The following is a 13,769-nucleotide window of genomic DNA, read 5'->3' on the forward strand; positions in this document are numbered from 1 at the left end:
TACACTTTCTCTTTGGCATATCCCTATTTCTACCATCTCTAATGCTTTGGGGTCATTATTAAATAAAATAAGAATCACCTTAGCGTAAGTACCTTACTACCATGATGTGATCTAATAAAGAAGGCTACTAAGAGAGTAACAGGTAACAGAAACAGTATGAATACACAGGATAAAAGGATGACCTATTTCCTAGGTAGTAAGGAGAAGGATATTGTAAGATTTCATCCTACTATTCAAACTGAATTGCTGACTGATATAATTTTCTATTTAATAGTGTTTTCAGATTATGGTTAATTACAGGTAACCAAAAACATGAAAAGTGAAATCACAGATAAAAGAGGCAGTACTGTATTCTATTTAAAAATATGAAAAGAAAATAAGGCATTTCAATGTTATTTAGACTTCTAACACGAAGTATTTGGTGCTTAACAAATGACATACTACTTTAATGGCATTTTCAACTATCCTTTAAAGGATCATTTATTTAAAATGATGAGGAATTAGGAATTCAAAATGTTACTTTACCAAGAGTTGTCTGAGAGTTGGGATTCACATACTGATCCTTACTCCATTCCACCATACACTTCAAAATCGACACTAAACATTCTAAACCTTTTTTCCTCAAGCTCAATTCCTATAAAGTAATTCATAAACAGAATAGAAATTAGATCTTTTAAGGAAAATGCTTCTCTTCTTTGATAAAATTTAAATTTGATAATGTTTTTAAGGTTCTTACCTGAACATTACTCATTCCAAGTTCTTGACTGCCTCTTCCTTGGGCAATTTTTGATAGATCGTTTACCAGTCTTTCAAATATATTTGCTGCATTTAAGTCACAGTCATAGTTTACATAAATGTCTACTACACTCTGAGCGTCTGTAACAATACATTAATTTTGTTAATATGTATCTAGAACATACACATATTTGGCCTTTAAATATCTCAATGTAAGACAAAATAAAGAATAATAATTCCACATACCGGCACAAATCCTTGTCAGTGTCTGAATAACCATCCATTTGTGATCAAATGAGCTGGTCGAAGTTTCCAAGATATATAGGAAAATTTCTTTAAAGAACACCTATGATTATGAGGAAATTTCTGTTTAAAATACTACTTATAATTCAGGAACCAGGGTCCTCTAGAGTCTAACTATATTAAGTTTTGTCTCTTACTCTCAGTATTAAAATAACTGGTAATTAAAATACTCTGTCATCAATTATATTTTTCAAATATTCTAATATTGGGCAGGCTTAACAGTTCCTAGATATAAATGTAGCTTATACTTTCAAAAGGATCTAATTCTTACATGCTGCTATATTTTTCTAATTACAAAGTAAAAATTTTTATTGCCTGACAATTTCACACAATTTTTCATACCAAATACTATCAAACACAAAGGAGTGCCAGTAATATGGCTTGAAATCAGAATCTCATACTCTTCATTTTTTTAACTCAAGGCTCATGGTTTGAGAATTTAATTCAAATTATTCTGGAGAGTGACTGTGACTTAAGAAGGAATTACTGAAAAACAAGAACGTAGTATTTTGTGGAATTTGTATTTTCTGAATCTAGGAATAATAATAGATAATAAAAGATAACTGGCATCTTCTCCTCCCAAGAGTCAGGTATCCTTATAATGTACTTTCCTTTCATGGAACTCAAAACATCTCTACTTACTTATTTACATTAAGTGTGTCTTGTGGACTTAAAGTTCTACAGGGATAGGGTCACCAAGTTTTCTGGCTACACACTGTGTCCATGCTACATGGCACAGAAGTAAGTGCTCAACAAATACTTATATAGTCCTGTTGCCACAGTTTCCAACACTGTAGGAAGTAACACAAGAATGATGTAGCAAACTCACAGGAGTGCTATAAGGATTAATCAAAGGAAAATATAACTGTTCAATATGGAGAAAGACTGATGAACTTCAATTAAACCATGCTACATTCATTTCACAACATCATTATCTTTGCAAACTTGAATAACAATAGTAGCTACAAATACTGCATGTAACCCAATGAAAAACAGGAATTGCAGGTGTTAATGTCAAATCTCAGTCAAATGTCTAGTAAGTTGACATGGGACACAATGTCTAACACACATATTCTACTAGGAAAGAATTAAATGAAAATATTTTCCCTTAATCCATGTAAAATATTTTTAATGGATACTAGTTAAGAAAACATTTATTGTTTGGCCCCAACTCTAAAAAATAAAAGTTACATATTTCTTTCTAAGTGTACTATAAAAAGATAGTAATAGTGTTGTAAATAAAGGAACTCTGGAACTCTCTAATTTACAGAATAAAATACAATACAGATTGGAGAGCTGAAGGGAAAGAAAAATGATGTAGAAAACACAGTAAGCCCAGAGTATTTTTTGATTCATTACAAATGTTTTGACCAAGTGTGATTCAGAAAAATAATTTCAAAAAATTAGAAATTTTGAAAAAATTTGGAATTCTCATGTATGTGTCATATGTCTCAGAGGATTACAGGGGCTCATTCAGTCCTTCATTTTTATTGTTTCAATCAAAGGTGTTTCCTTGTCATTTATGAAATCTGCCTCTGAAGAAGCAAATGGTATCCCAAAAGAAAGATTAAAGATAATGTGCTTACATGTTAAACATTTTAAACTTGCTGCATGGGGCATGTCTTTGGCACAAGTTGAATAGTGTGAGGGGAAAAAAATGAATCAAGCACCTGCAGCACAGCACTGAACTCTACGCATCTTGAATGTTTTCATATTTTTACCCAACAGCAGTATTCTTGAAACAAAAAAACAGTGAATGCCAAAGGCCTATTGTTTAGCTGCTATATCATATTACACTGGAACTCTTTTACTACATGCTGGGTGCTTAAACCTTGGTTCTCAAGGAGGTTGATAACTGAGAATCTCAGTTCAAAACTAGCCCCGGCAAAAAAGTGAGACTCCTTATCCCCAATCAACTACCAAAAAGCTAGGCTGGAAGGGTGGCTCCAGTGGTAGTATACCAATCAAACAAGCAAGGTAAGCAAGAGTGAGGCTTTAGGTTCACACTTTGGTTTGAACTGCTAAATTAACAACCAAGTCAAAACACACAGAACAACAACAACAACAAAAGACTCATTTAAACTATAAAATATGAAGTCCTAATTTCAAATACAGAGTTATTTGAAGAAAAAAAAGATCTTAGGAACCGATATACCCACATATGTTCCAACATGGTTGGAAGATTCTTCAGTTTAGCTTTATAAATCTCCCAATACATTTTAAAACCACAAAAAATGTTACTCTGTTTCTAAAAATCTTGGAAGAAAACTTTAGAAATAATAAATGTAAGCATATATGTGTGTATACAAATACATGACAACACACAAATATTATTATGGACAGTTTCTAGCATGTTATTAATCTGTGATGAAACAAATGAAATAACCAATAAAAATAAACTTTAATGTCTAAATATGGAACAGACCTCAATTTGCATCTTCAGATGTGTCTTGAAGTTTGACAACAAAGTAAGAAATATGGAAAGAGAAAGCTCAAAAACTTCTGGAACAGATGAGACTCCGTTTTTTGAGAGTGCAACACAAAGATACTGTTTAATAGCATTAATAAACATTTCATTTGTTCTAAAAACCGGTCCTGCATTCTGCAGAATGGACAGAAGTAATTGCAATGAAAGAATCTTGGAGCGTAACTCATGAGACCTGAAATATAGAAAAAGAAACTGAATACATGGACAAGTTTACCATTATGATAATAACAGACTGATCAAAGGTACTTCCTGGTACCACATAATTTCACAAACTTCTATAATATAGAGGAAGAGAAAACTGTACAATATGAAGAACAAGCTACTAACCATGGATATACTTCCTTGTACCACATAATTTCAGACTTTATAAATGAGAAAAAACATCTCTCACAAATACTTAACATCAGCCTTCTGTTTCACTAGAGTAACTTGTATATTTATGCCTTGTTTTTGTTTTTTCACCTCTATATTTCTCCTTAGAAATCACTGTAACCTTTCTCAGACCAAGTATCATGTTTAGCATATATGAATTCCAATATATTTTTACTAGTTACACTACTCAAAATTCTTCATCATCAATAAAAAGTTTTGGTTGCATTAATATTATTAGTCCAGGCTTACTTTTTAAATAACCACTTAAAGGTGTTTGCTCTTTTGAAATAAACATATAGGCTTTTAGAACATTTAAAAACTGTCTCTTGGGTGGGCACTGGTGGTTTATACATGTAATCTTACGAACACTGGAGGCTGAGACCTGAGCATTGTGATTCAAAGCCAGCCCAGGCAGGAAAGTCTTATTTCCACTTATCTACTTGGAAACAAAGTGAAGCTGTGGCTCACAGTGGTAGAACATTAGCTTTGAGCAAAAAAGCTAAAGAATGGCTCCCAGGCCCTGAGTTCAAGCCCTATAGCTGATCCTCACCTCCCAACCCTCCCCCCCCCCAAATATCTTAATAGCTGGAGCCACTTATTCTAAACATCTTTGTAATGAAAAGCTGAAAAATACTGGCTTATAATTTGAATTTTTTTCTTGATCAATATATTTTAAATTTCACAAACACAAACTTTCCTATCAAAATAGTTCTCTTATGTCCAAACACTCCTTTGGTCCCAAGGAACATTTCAAAATCAAACCACACTTTAATGCTCTAGCAATTTCAAAAACTCTTATTCCAAATGCTGTATGTAATCATATTTACCTAGAATATTAAATATTAAGATTTCCATCATAAAATTTTGTTTAAATGTATTTAACAGGAATACTTAACTTTATATAAACTGTATCACAAGAAAAATACCACCTTGTTTGAGTAGGAACATAAAGGTTCAAGGCCAACTAGGCAAAAAGTTTATGTGATCTCATCTCAACAGAAAAGGCTGGGCATTACGGTATGTACCTGTCATCCCAGCTATGGTGAAAGCGTATATGGGGGAATATGGTCTAGACTATAAGGGCAAAAGTGAGACCCTAGCTCAAAAATAACCAGCGTAAAACGAGGTAGAAGTATAGAGTGTCTGCCTGGAAAGTACAAAGACCTGAATTCAAACCCAGTAGAGTACTGCCAAAAATATAAAATAGAGCCTACGATATCATGGCTTCTTACTACACAGTCATATTTCCAAGATAGCTATTATTCTGAGTCTAGAATTATGTGCAACAAATATATCAGTACAAAAAACTGTAGGTAAAATAGCAACAGGTAAGAATTTAAGTAGCTATCAGAAAATGCAGGTATTTAAGTTCCAGTCTTTATTTTCTAGTGTTCCAAGGCTCACACAAATGCTGCTTCCACCAGATGTGCTTCACATAATCATCTATTTTACTCAGTTACCTTAGAAATTAGGCACTGTGCTTGTTACCTTTATATCCCTGGGATTTACATTGTACTCAAAAGTGCTCCAAAGGCTATTTTTGTGTTCAAGCATTTAAATAACTATTATGTACAAAGAATTAACAAGTGAAGAAAGGATCACACTTCCTAGGTCATCATCTTAGCAAAAGCCAGAAAAGACAAAAAAGAATATTATCTAACTACAAAAGAATATTATCTAACTGAACTTTTGACAAAATAAAAATTCAAGATAAAAAACATTATACTTTATCTTTGGTATAGGTTCTAAGACAGAGCCCTTAATTTCTTTCAATTTCAATCGCAATTTTTTCTTTTTTCTTTTTTTTTTTTTTTTTTTTGTCGGTCATGGGTATTAAACTCTGGGCCTGGGCACTGTCCCTCAGCTCTTTAGCTCAAGGCTAATGCTCTACCTCTTGAGCCACAACTCCACTTCTGGTATTCTGGAGATAAGAGTCTCACAGACTTTCCTGCCTGAGCTGGCTTTGAACCTTGATCCTCAAATCTCAGCCTCCTGAGTAGCTAGGGTTACAGGCTTGAGCCACCAGCACCTGGCCAATCACAATTTTTAAATAATGGCAGACATGAGTTTTAGTAATACAAAATTCCTAAGTTTGTTCTTTTCTTTCTTTTCCTCCCTCCTTCCCTCCCTGCCTCTCTTCCTTCCTTCCCTTCTTTCCTCCCCCCGCCTCCCCTGTTTCACTTGAGTCACAGCGTCACTTCCAACTTTTTGAGGAATCAAACGCAGGGCTTCATGCATGCTAGACAAGCACTGCACCACTAAGCAACATTCCCATTCTTTATTTCTTAACATAGGTCTTTGTCAAATCAGAATTAGCGATCAAAATTATCTTTTTTTTGTTAAATAATGTCTCACTATGGAGAACAGGCTGGCACAGGAGTCATAACCCTATTGCCTCTACCTCCAGTGCTGGGATCACAGGCAGTGCAGAACCATGCAAAGCTAAAATTGTCACGTTTTGAATGAAAAAATTATTTTACTCTATTTTCCGCATTTTCAAAATGCAGAAAATAACATGCATTTTTGACTGTCAGGATTTGATCCAGAAAAAAATTTTAGAATCTTCTACTTCTGTACCTAAAAAAAGTTTTCCCTAAACCAAAATAATGTGACAAAGTAAACTTATAGAAACTATGATGTGGTCTGCAAAAACTCAGAATTTTTGTTGTGATTGTCTTTAGTCTTCTTAATTAGCACTTAGCAATTAAAACAGGAGAAGTTGATTTTTTTGTAATTAAAGTAGAACTGCTTACATTTTGTTCCTATCTCAATATTCTTAATAAATAGCATTTAATCTGCAATCAATAATTCAATGTATATCCTACAATATTAAGAAAAGCAAGGAAAGAGGTAGCTTACATAGGAAGCTGAGATGTGAGGACTGCTGTTTAAAGCCAGCCCAAGCAGTCAAGTTCATTAAACTGTTATCTCCAATTAACCACCAGAAAACAGAAGTGGAGCTGTGGCTCTAATGGTAGAGTGCTAGCCTTGAGCTAAGAAGCTCAGGCCTTGAATTCAAGCCCCAAGACCACCAACACCACCACCAATAACAAAAGAAAAGCAAGGAAAGTAGTGGGTTAGGAGGAGTGGGTGAGAATATTAAAAGGGGTGACATTGATAAGATATACTGTATTCAAAAACTGCTTTGTTGAATGGCAACTCTTGTACAACTACTTAAAGATAATTTAAATAGTTAAAGATAAATTACACACACACTTTAATCTTTTATTCTTTCCTCCTGCAAGAGTCTTGCAAGTGCTCTATTACTTGAACACTACTTGAGCAATACTTGCTTTTAGTTGCTTTGCAGGTAGGATCTTGCACTTCTATCTCGTGGGCCTCAAACAGGTATTCGTCTCCCCAGTAGTTGGAATTAAAATGTGCACTACAAGCCTGGCTCTTCCAAAAGATTTTTTTCAAAAATTTCTTAAACTGTCAAGTTGCAATATATTCTGCTACATAATAGCAAGCCATTTTTAAAACTCTTAATATCAACTGCAAGCAGAAATTACTTGAACTTCAAACATATGAAAAATCTGACTATCACTTCTAAAAAATAGTACTTTCCTAGAATTTAGAATAATGTAGTTGATGGGAATTACACAAGTCACTTCTCTCTCAAAAGAATTTCCTCTTGCTAGGTAGTGGAGGCTCATGCCTATGATCCTAGCTACTCTGGAGGCTAAGATCTGAAGAAAAGTCAGCCAGAGTAGGAAAGTCTGTGAAACTTTTACTTCCAATTGACTACCAAAAAAAGCCTGAAGTGGAGCTGTGGCTCAACTGGTAGAGTGCTAAACCTGAGCAAAAACCTCAGTGACGGCACCTAAGCCCTAAGTGTAAGCCACACGCACACACGCACGCACGCACGCGCACACACGGAGAATTTCCTCCCTTTGTCATACGAAGACTTATCAGACATTGTCTTTCATTAGAACTTTTAAGATGCCTAGCATGAAGCTGAGGAAAAGCTACACTGACTTCTAATTACAACATGGCAATAAGAATTTAGTCATAAAATATTTACACAGCACCTAGTATGCACTAAGTACTATTCTATATTGAAATCCTACCTTTGTGAAATAATGTAAGATGGCTTTAAAACTTTAAATTTTTTTTCCAATGTATGTTTATTGTTATTGTAAAGGTGATATACAGAAGGGTTAGTTACAAAAGTCAGGTAATGAGTACATTTCCTTCGAACAGTGTCACCTCTTACCTTGCTCTTTCCCAGTTTTTCCCTCCCATCCGCATTCATAGTTCATTTTCAACATAGTGTCAAGTGAGTATCACTAATGCATTTTTTCAACCTTCGTCTTCTCCTTTGTGATGTCCTCCCCATCCTCCCAAAGTCAAATAAACAGCAACAAAGGGAAAAAATTCTGTTTCCATTTCTTGGGAGTTCATTTCAATAAATATTATTTTATCCAATATATTTAAGTAAAATATTCTTCCTCCCCAAAACTTAAGGTTCCACTAGACAAACCTAAACCCAAACACCTTCATAAACACCATTATAATGGTATATTTCAAGCTTTAAAACTTCTATTTGTCAAATAAAGAAGCTAATGACTTACTTTGGATCTGGTGGTCCATCTGACAGTGGTTTCATTGACAGTTTACACAATGACCTGAATACTAGAAAGGCATCCTTTTGTAAAATGTGGGAAAACTTAGCACCAGGTGAAGGTCCTGAAGAATTTCCAGATTCCTAAACAACAAAGACATTTGCCAAGATAAAATATTTCAGCCTTCCAAACTATTTTATTCAATTCAATTCACTAGCAGGTAAGTAATCCCACCTTTGATATGCTGTTCTCATACCCAACAAGAAATTAATACCTGTAAAAATATTCTTTTAAAATATTTTATTTGCCATCACTCTTAAACTTATCTAATTCAAATTACTGACAAATAACTAGCACATTGTGCCCTGAGAAAAATACCTATACAAAGGCTTTAAATATATTAAATCTATCTTTAAATCTACTGTTTGTGTTTTTTACTTTTGCTTTATTCTATTTTTTATTTACTCTGAGTTGAAATAAGGCAATTGTAGAGATAGATAACAATGTTTAAAAGTCAAAAGTTAAAACTGCTAAGAAGGTCAAGAGAATCTACTCCTGAATATAAAGAAATGATTTACAGTAGAGCAAGTTTCAGAGAAGTTTGTTACTACTACAGTACTGATTTCTCTGTCTCTATGAACAACGGCTGAGATGAAGATTCCATAGATTGCTAAAATATTTCTTACCCAATCATACTGCAACTATTTTGTGAGTATGTAAAAAGAATGCTTTTTTAAAATATAATTTCAGTGGAAGGTAGGAAGGTAGAAAGATATGGACATAGATAACACAACTTAGAAATATATGCATCAGCATATGAAGGAAATAAACTGTTCTAATATCAATGAGGGAAAAAAATAACCCAAACTTTCTATTTCCTCAAACTGAAATATCTTTAACTGGGAAGATTTACTCCAAGGTTTTGGTAGACTACAAATTTTGCTTTCCTCTCCTTCACCCCATTTATACCTGAGTATCATTGGAAGAGACAGACAATCTGTCATCAGGTAAGGATGGTGTATATGCAACAGAAATTGGTGTTCCTGGTATTCCATTTGCTTGAATATTCTCACTGTCACTACCATCCTCTATAGCTCCAATGTTGCCATCTGTATTTGCATTTATAGTAGTCCCTTCTCCCATCTCTAAAATGATAAGAATAAAAAAACATGCGCATATCTGACTTAAGCAAAGCTTCTTTAAAAAAACATAGCATATGTAATACCAAACAGTGGCAGAAAAACAATATGAAGCAAAATATATATTGGCACCATTTGAAGGTTAGCACAATTAATATTAAGGAAATATACATCTGGAATGCTTTCAAATATAAACTTTACATTGTTCTGGTAATAAACTCAGCTGATGAGAGGCTACTACAGATGTGCCAAAGCAGAAGCTTAGAAACTTGCTTTTTAATTTATATAAACAACACTAATGCCTTCATATGTTAAGAGAAATTCCTTGCAAAAATGAACATTCCATAGTTTTGGAAATGTTGGGAAAAAGGTTTTTTAATATGAAGGAAGGGTTTTTTAAATTGTTATTGTTATAGTCTTTAAGTTGCTTATGTGTATGAGGTTTTCCAAAGGAAGTATATCATATGCAGTACTCCCCCAATTTTTTTTCTTTTTTTATCACAAGGCCCTCCCTTTTTAGAATACCTAGTCTTTGTACTATCACAAAAAGTTTTCATTAGATCACTGAGTAATCATACTTGAAATTAATATGAACAGAAACAAATAACTTCTAGAAGAACACAGACAATACAAAAAACAACAAGTTCCAAAACCACTCTGTATATATTGTAAATTAGTTAACAAAAGTAAAGAGCAACATATAATATATGCCCATCGCTGAAATTCAGTAGCTATCTGCCAAGAAATTGCTCCTTTCATGCTATCAATCGAAAGAAACTTAAACTAGTTTGAAGGAAACATACTAAACTATAAAAACATTCTGGAATATGATATATTTGTGCTCCTATAATATCTCTTCCATTTAACTCAAGTTATTTCATCTTTTTCTCAATTTCTTCATAAGAAACAGAAAAAAAATAAAATTTATAAGGAACCACTAGAGCATACATAAAGGATATATAAATAGTGGTTATTACTGATTTTGTTATTAATTGATAACATGTCTTCAACTTCTAAGTAACTCAAGTAATAGGAAAGATATAGAAGCTCTGGCTTCTCTATGTCAAAATTGTTTTCTGCTCCTTCAGCTGGAACATTCTTCAATAGATTAAGCTGGATAATTCCAAAGAATATTTTGCAATTAACAAGTATTACATGAAAAAGATCATCAACAGGTAAAATATAAACTGAGTGTTCGTGGCTCCCATCTCTAATCCTAGCTGCTCAGGAAACAGATCTGATGATCATAGTTTGAAATCAACCCAGGCAGAAAAGTCTTTATGAGCCCCTTGTCTCCAATTAAGTAGAAGTAACAGTAGAAGTAGAAGTGGAAGTGGAAGTACAAGTACAAGTACAAGTAGAGCTGTGGCTCAACTGATAGAGCACAGTCTTGAGTGAAAAAGCCAAGTGAGAGTGCAAGGCCCTGATTTCAAGCTAGGTATATGGTAAGAATTGGAAGCAAAAGCAAAAAACAAAACAACAACAACAAAACCCAAGAGTATAAGAGTTTGAAAACTTGGGAGTTTGGCTAGAAAAGCACATGAAAATCAGAAATAAGGAAGTTGGTAGCTAAAGAGATCAACTTTGCACTAGGATAGCAGGATAGATGCCATGCAGGCACCTGCTGGCTCAAGTGTATAAGGGAGTAATTCATTTGAAAAACTCTGCTTTAGGAAGAGAATTCTGGGAGCCCTACTGACAGAGGCTGTCTAAGTGTTTGCACATGCACAGCCCTCCAGGTACTTAGAAGGCACTGAAGCCATAGTCTGAAGGTACCTGGCTAATGCTCAAGCTGGCAATAGGCCTTGGTGCTGTCCATGTGATGCTGGTTTTTAGTCATGCAGAATGCAAGAACAGAGCTATGGAGACTTCCACCCAGGAAACTTTCAAGGCAAAGCCTGGGAGGCCAGACCATGTGGCAGGGTTCACTTCCCTGCAGGCAGCACATGACAGGGCAAAGCATTAAGTTGTGAGACTGAAACAAAAGCTGCAATGGAAATTCCAGGAAGTGAGATATTAAGAATGTGGAAAGCCACAGGAAGCAAGAAAAGGCAGCCAGAGATCACAACTGGCAAGAACTGCCCAATCCCTGGGGATCTCACATTCTCCCACAAAATGCCCCAGAGGGTAAATATGAGCTACAGAATTTAAGTTTTTTTGTTGTTGTTTTTTTTTTTCCCTGAGGTTCTGTCTTTCATGGTCCTATCCTTCCTCTCTATGCCTCATTCCTGACTTTTGGAATTGGCAATGATGTTGGAGCTGCTTTTTGTTTTGGAGGTACTGGGGTTTAGCTAGTACTGTATCTCACACTCACCAGGCAGATATTACTACTTCAGGAACATCCCCACATTTTAGGTTGTTTTCAGATAAGGTCTCACTATTTTCTTTTAGCCTGAGGCTGGCATTAATTATGATCCTTCTTAAGACTTCTTATGTAATTGGAACAACAGACTTGTACCATTAGACCAAGGCACATTTTTTTGAGATGGGGGATCTCACTAATGTTTTGCATGAGTTCACTTTAAACTACTATCTCTTCTTGATCTCCACCTCCCAAGTAGCTAGGATTATAGATATGAGCCACACTTGGTACAATTTTGGAACTGTTTTTAGGCATTTAGATGGAGTACATGCATATTGCATTGTGAGAAATGAGCATGAATCTTTGGGAGTCAGCAAATGCCTCAAAGGACTCGAGTGTTGAAAGCCTAGTATCCACCTAATGTTGCTATTTGGAAAGGGGCTAAAATCTTCAGTTGGTGGAAGCAGGTCTCTAAGGGCATGCTGTTGAAAAATACCTTATCCTTAATACTTCCTATCCATCATGAAGTGAGCTGTTCTGTTCTATAATTTGGTCCCTATCATAATGATCTGTCTTAACACAACTCTGGTGCAATCAATGGAAGCAAGTGACTATGTACTGAAACTTGTTTGAGTCAAAATAAATCTTTCCCCCTTTAAGTTGATTTTTCAGGTACTAAGGGCTTACATTAATAAAACACCCACCTGTAGCACTTGCCTTGACATGTCTTAGCTGTTTCCATTACATTTTTCAGTAAGTTCTGTAAGCCTTTTATACTAAAGGTCAAATTCAGTATGCTAAAAATAAATGTTACTTTTCCCAAGTAAATATTTTTTCCCAAGTAACTTCTCCAACATTACTTAATTCCACCAACAGTATCATCTACAGGTAAATCATCTGTTTAGGCTCAAAAACTGGGATATCATCTACAAAGAAATGAGGCAAACACAGCAGGTCTGATATTGCCTATCCTTCAAAAAGCTTTCTTTTTTACTGGTACCAGTCCTGAAACTTAAACTCAGGGCCTCAGACTATCCCTGAGATTTTTTTGTTCCAGACTGGCACTATACCACTGAGCCACAGCTTCACTTTCAGCTTTTATGAGTCTCATAGACTTTCCTGCCTAGGTTAGGATCTCAAGTCACAAACTTCAGCTCTCAGCCTCCTAAATAACTTGGATTATAGACATGATCACTGATGCCTAGCTGAATGACCTACTTTCAGTTTTGGCATCTGGCTGTACCTACGATCCTGTATTTTGGGAGGCTTCCACCAAAACTAATTAAAGTATGTGTTTCAGCCATTGAGCTGGAAGAAAACAACAACAAAAAAAACCCCAAAACCTGCTGATCAAGTTTGATATTTTTTTCCCCATGAGAGTCTGAAATTTTAATATATGCTAAGCAAAGGGTGGCTATGTGACAACTCCCCTCAAAAATATTGATCTTGAAGGCTTTAATACGTTTCTTGAGTAGTAATTTTTTTTTAATTTCACAATACAATGCAGGAGGAATTAAAGTATTCCTCATGACTTCAATAAAGAGGATTCCCAAAAGTAAAAACACCAGGTTCCTCCTCATACCTCTTCATATTGATGATTTTGCTCTGTACCTTTTTGCTATAATAGGAGTACAACTGCATATTGATTTCTGTGAGCTTTCTCAGTGAATTAACAAAGCTTGTGATAATCTTGAAGGCCTCTGACACAATTATTTTCTCTTTACCTAATTCAAAGTTACAAAATCTTCTTCATCAATACCTGTGATCTCACTTACTATTCATGTTTGTTTGTTCCATTTTCACTGTTAATGTTCTATTCAGACTTAAGATTATTGTTCTGATTTTCTATAGGACTTTTTCTTCAT

General features: G+C 34.7%; 1 protein-coding gene across 3 annotated transcripts in view; it reads right to left on the bottom strand.

Annotated features, from left to right (window-relative positions):
- The window catches only part of Arfgef1 (ARF guanine nucleotide exchange factor 1), a 116,415-nt gene that overhangs the window by 58,525 nt on the left and 44,121 nt on the right, over positions 1–13,769 (bottom strand). For all 3 annotated transcript variants that reach the window (XM_069990843.1, XM_069990845.1, XM_069990846.1), the window contains exons 8-13: positions 9,433–9,608; positions 8,473–8,606; positions 3,464–3,698; positions 982–1,081; positions 737–876; positions 526–634 (exon numbers count right to left, since the gene is read on the bottom strand). In XM_069990843.1, the coding sequence (XP_069846944.1) occupies positions 526–634; positions 737–876; positions 982–1,081; positions 3,464–3,698; positions 8,473–8,606; positions 9,433–9,608 (894 nt within the window). The remainder of the gene's footprint in view (positions 1–525; positions 635–736; positions 877–981; positions 1,082–3,463; positions 3,699–8,472; positions 8,607–9,432; positions 9,609–13,769) is intronic.

This window comes from Dipodomys merriami, unplaced genomic scaffold (assembly GCF_024711535.1).
Source record: "Dipodomys merriami isolate MVZ:Mamm:240054 unplaced genomic scaffold, mDipMer1.0.p SCAF_4, whole genome shotgun sequence".
Taxonomy (NCBI): Eukaryota; Metazoa; Chordata; class Mammalia; order Rodentia; family Heteromyidae; genus Dipodomys; species Dipodomys merriami.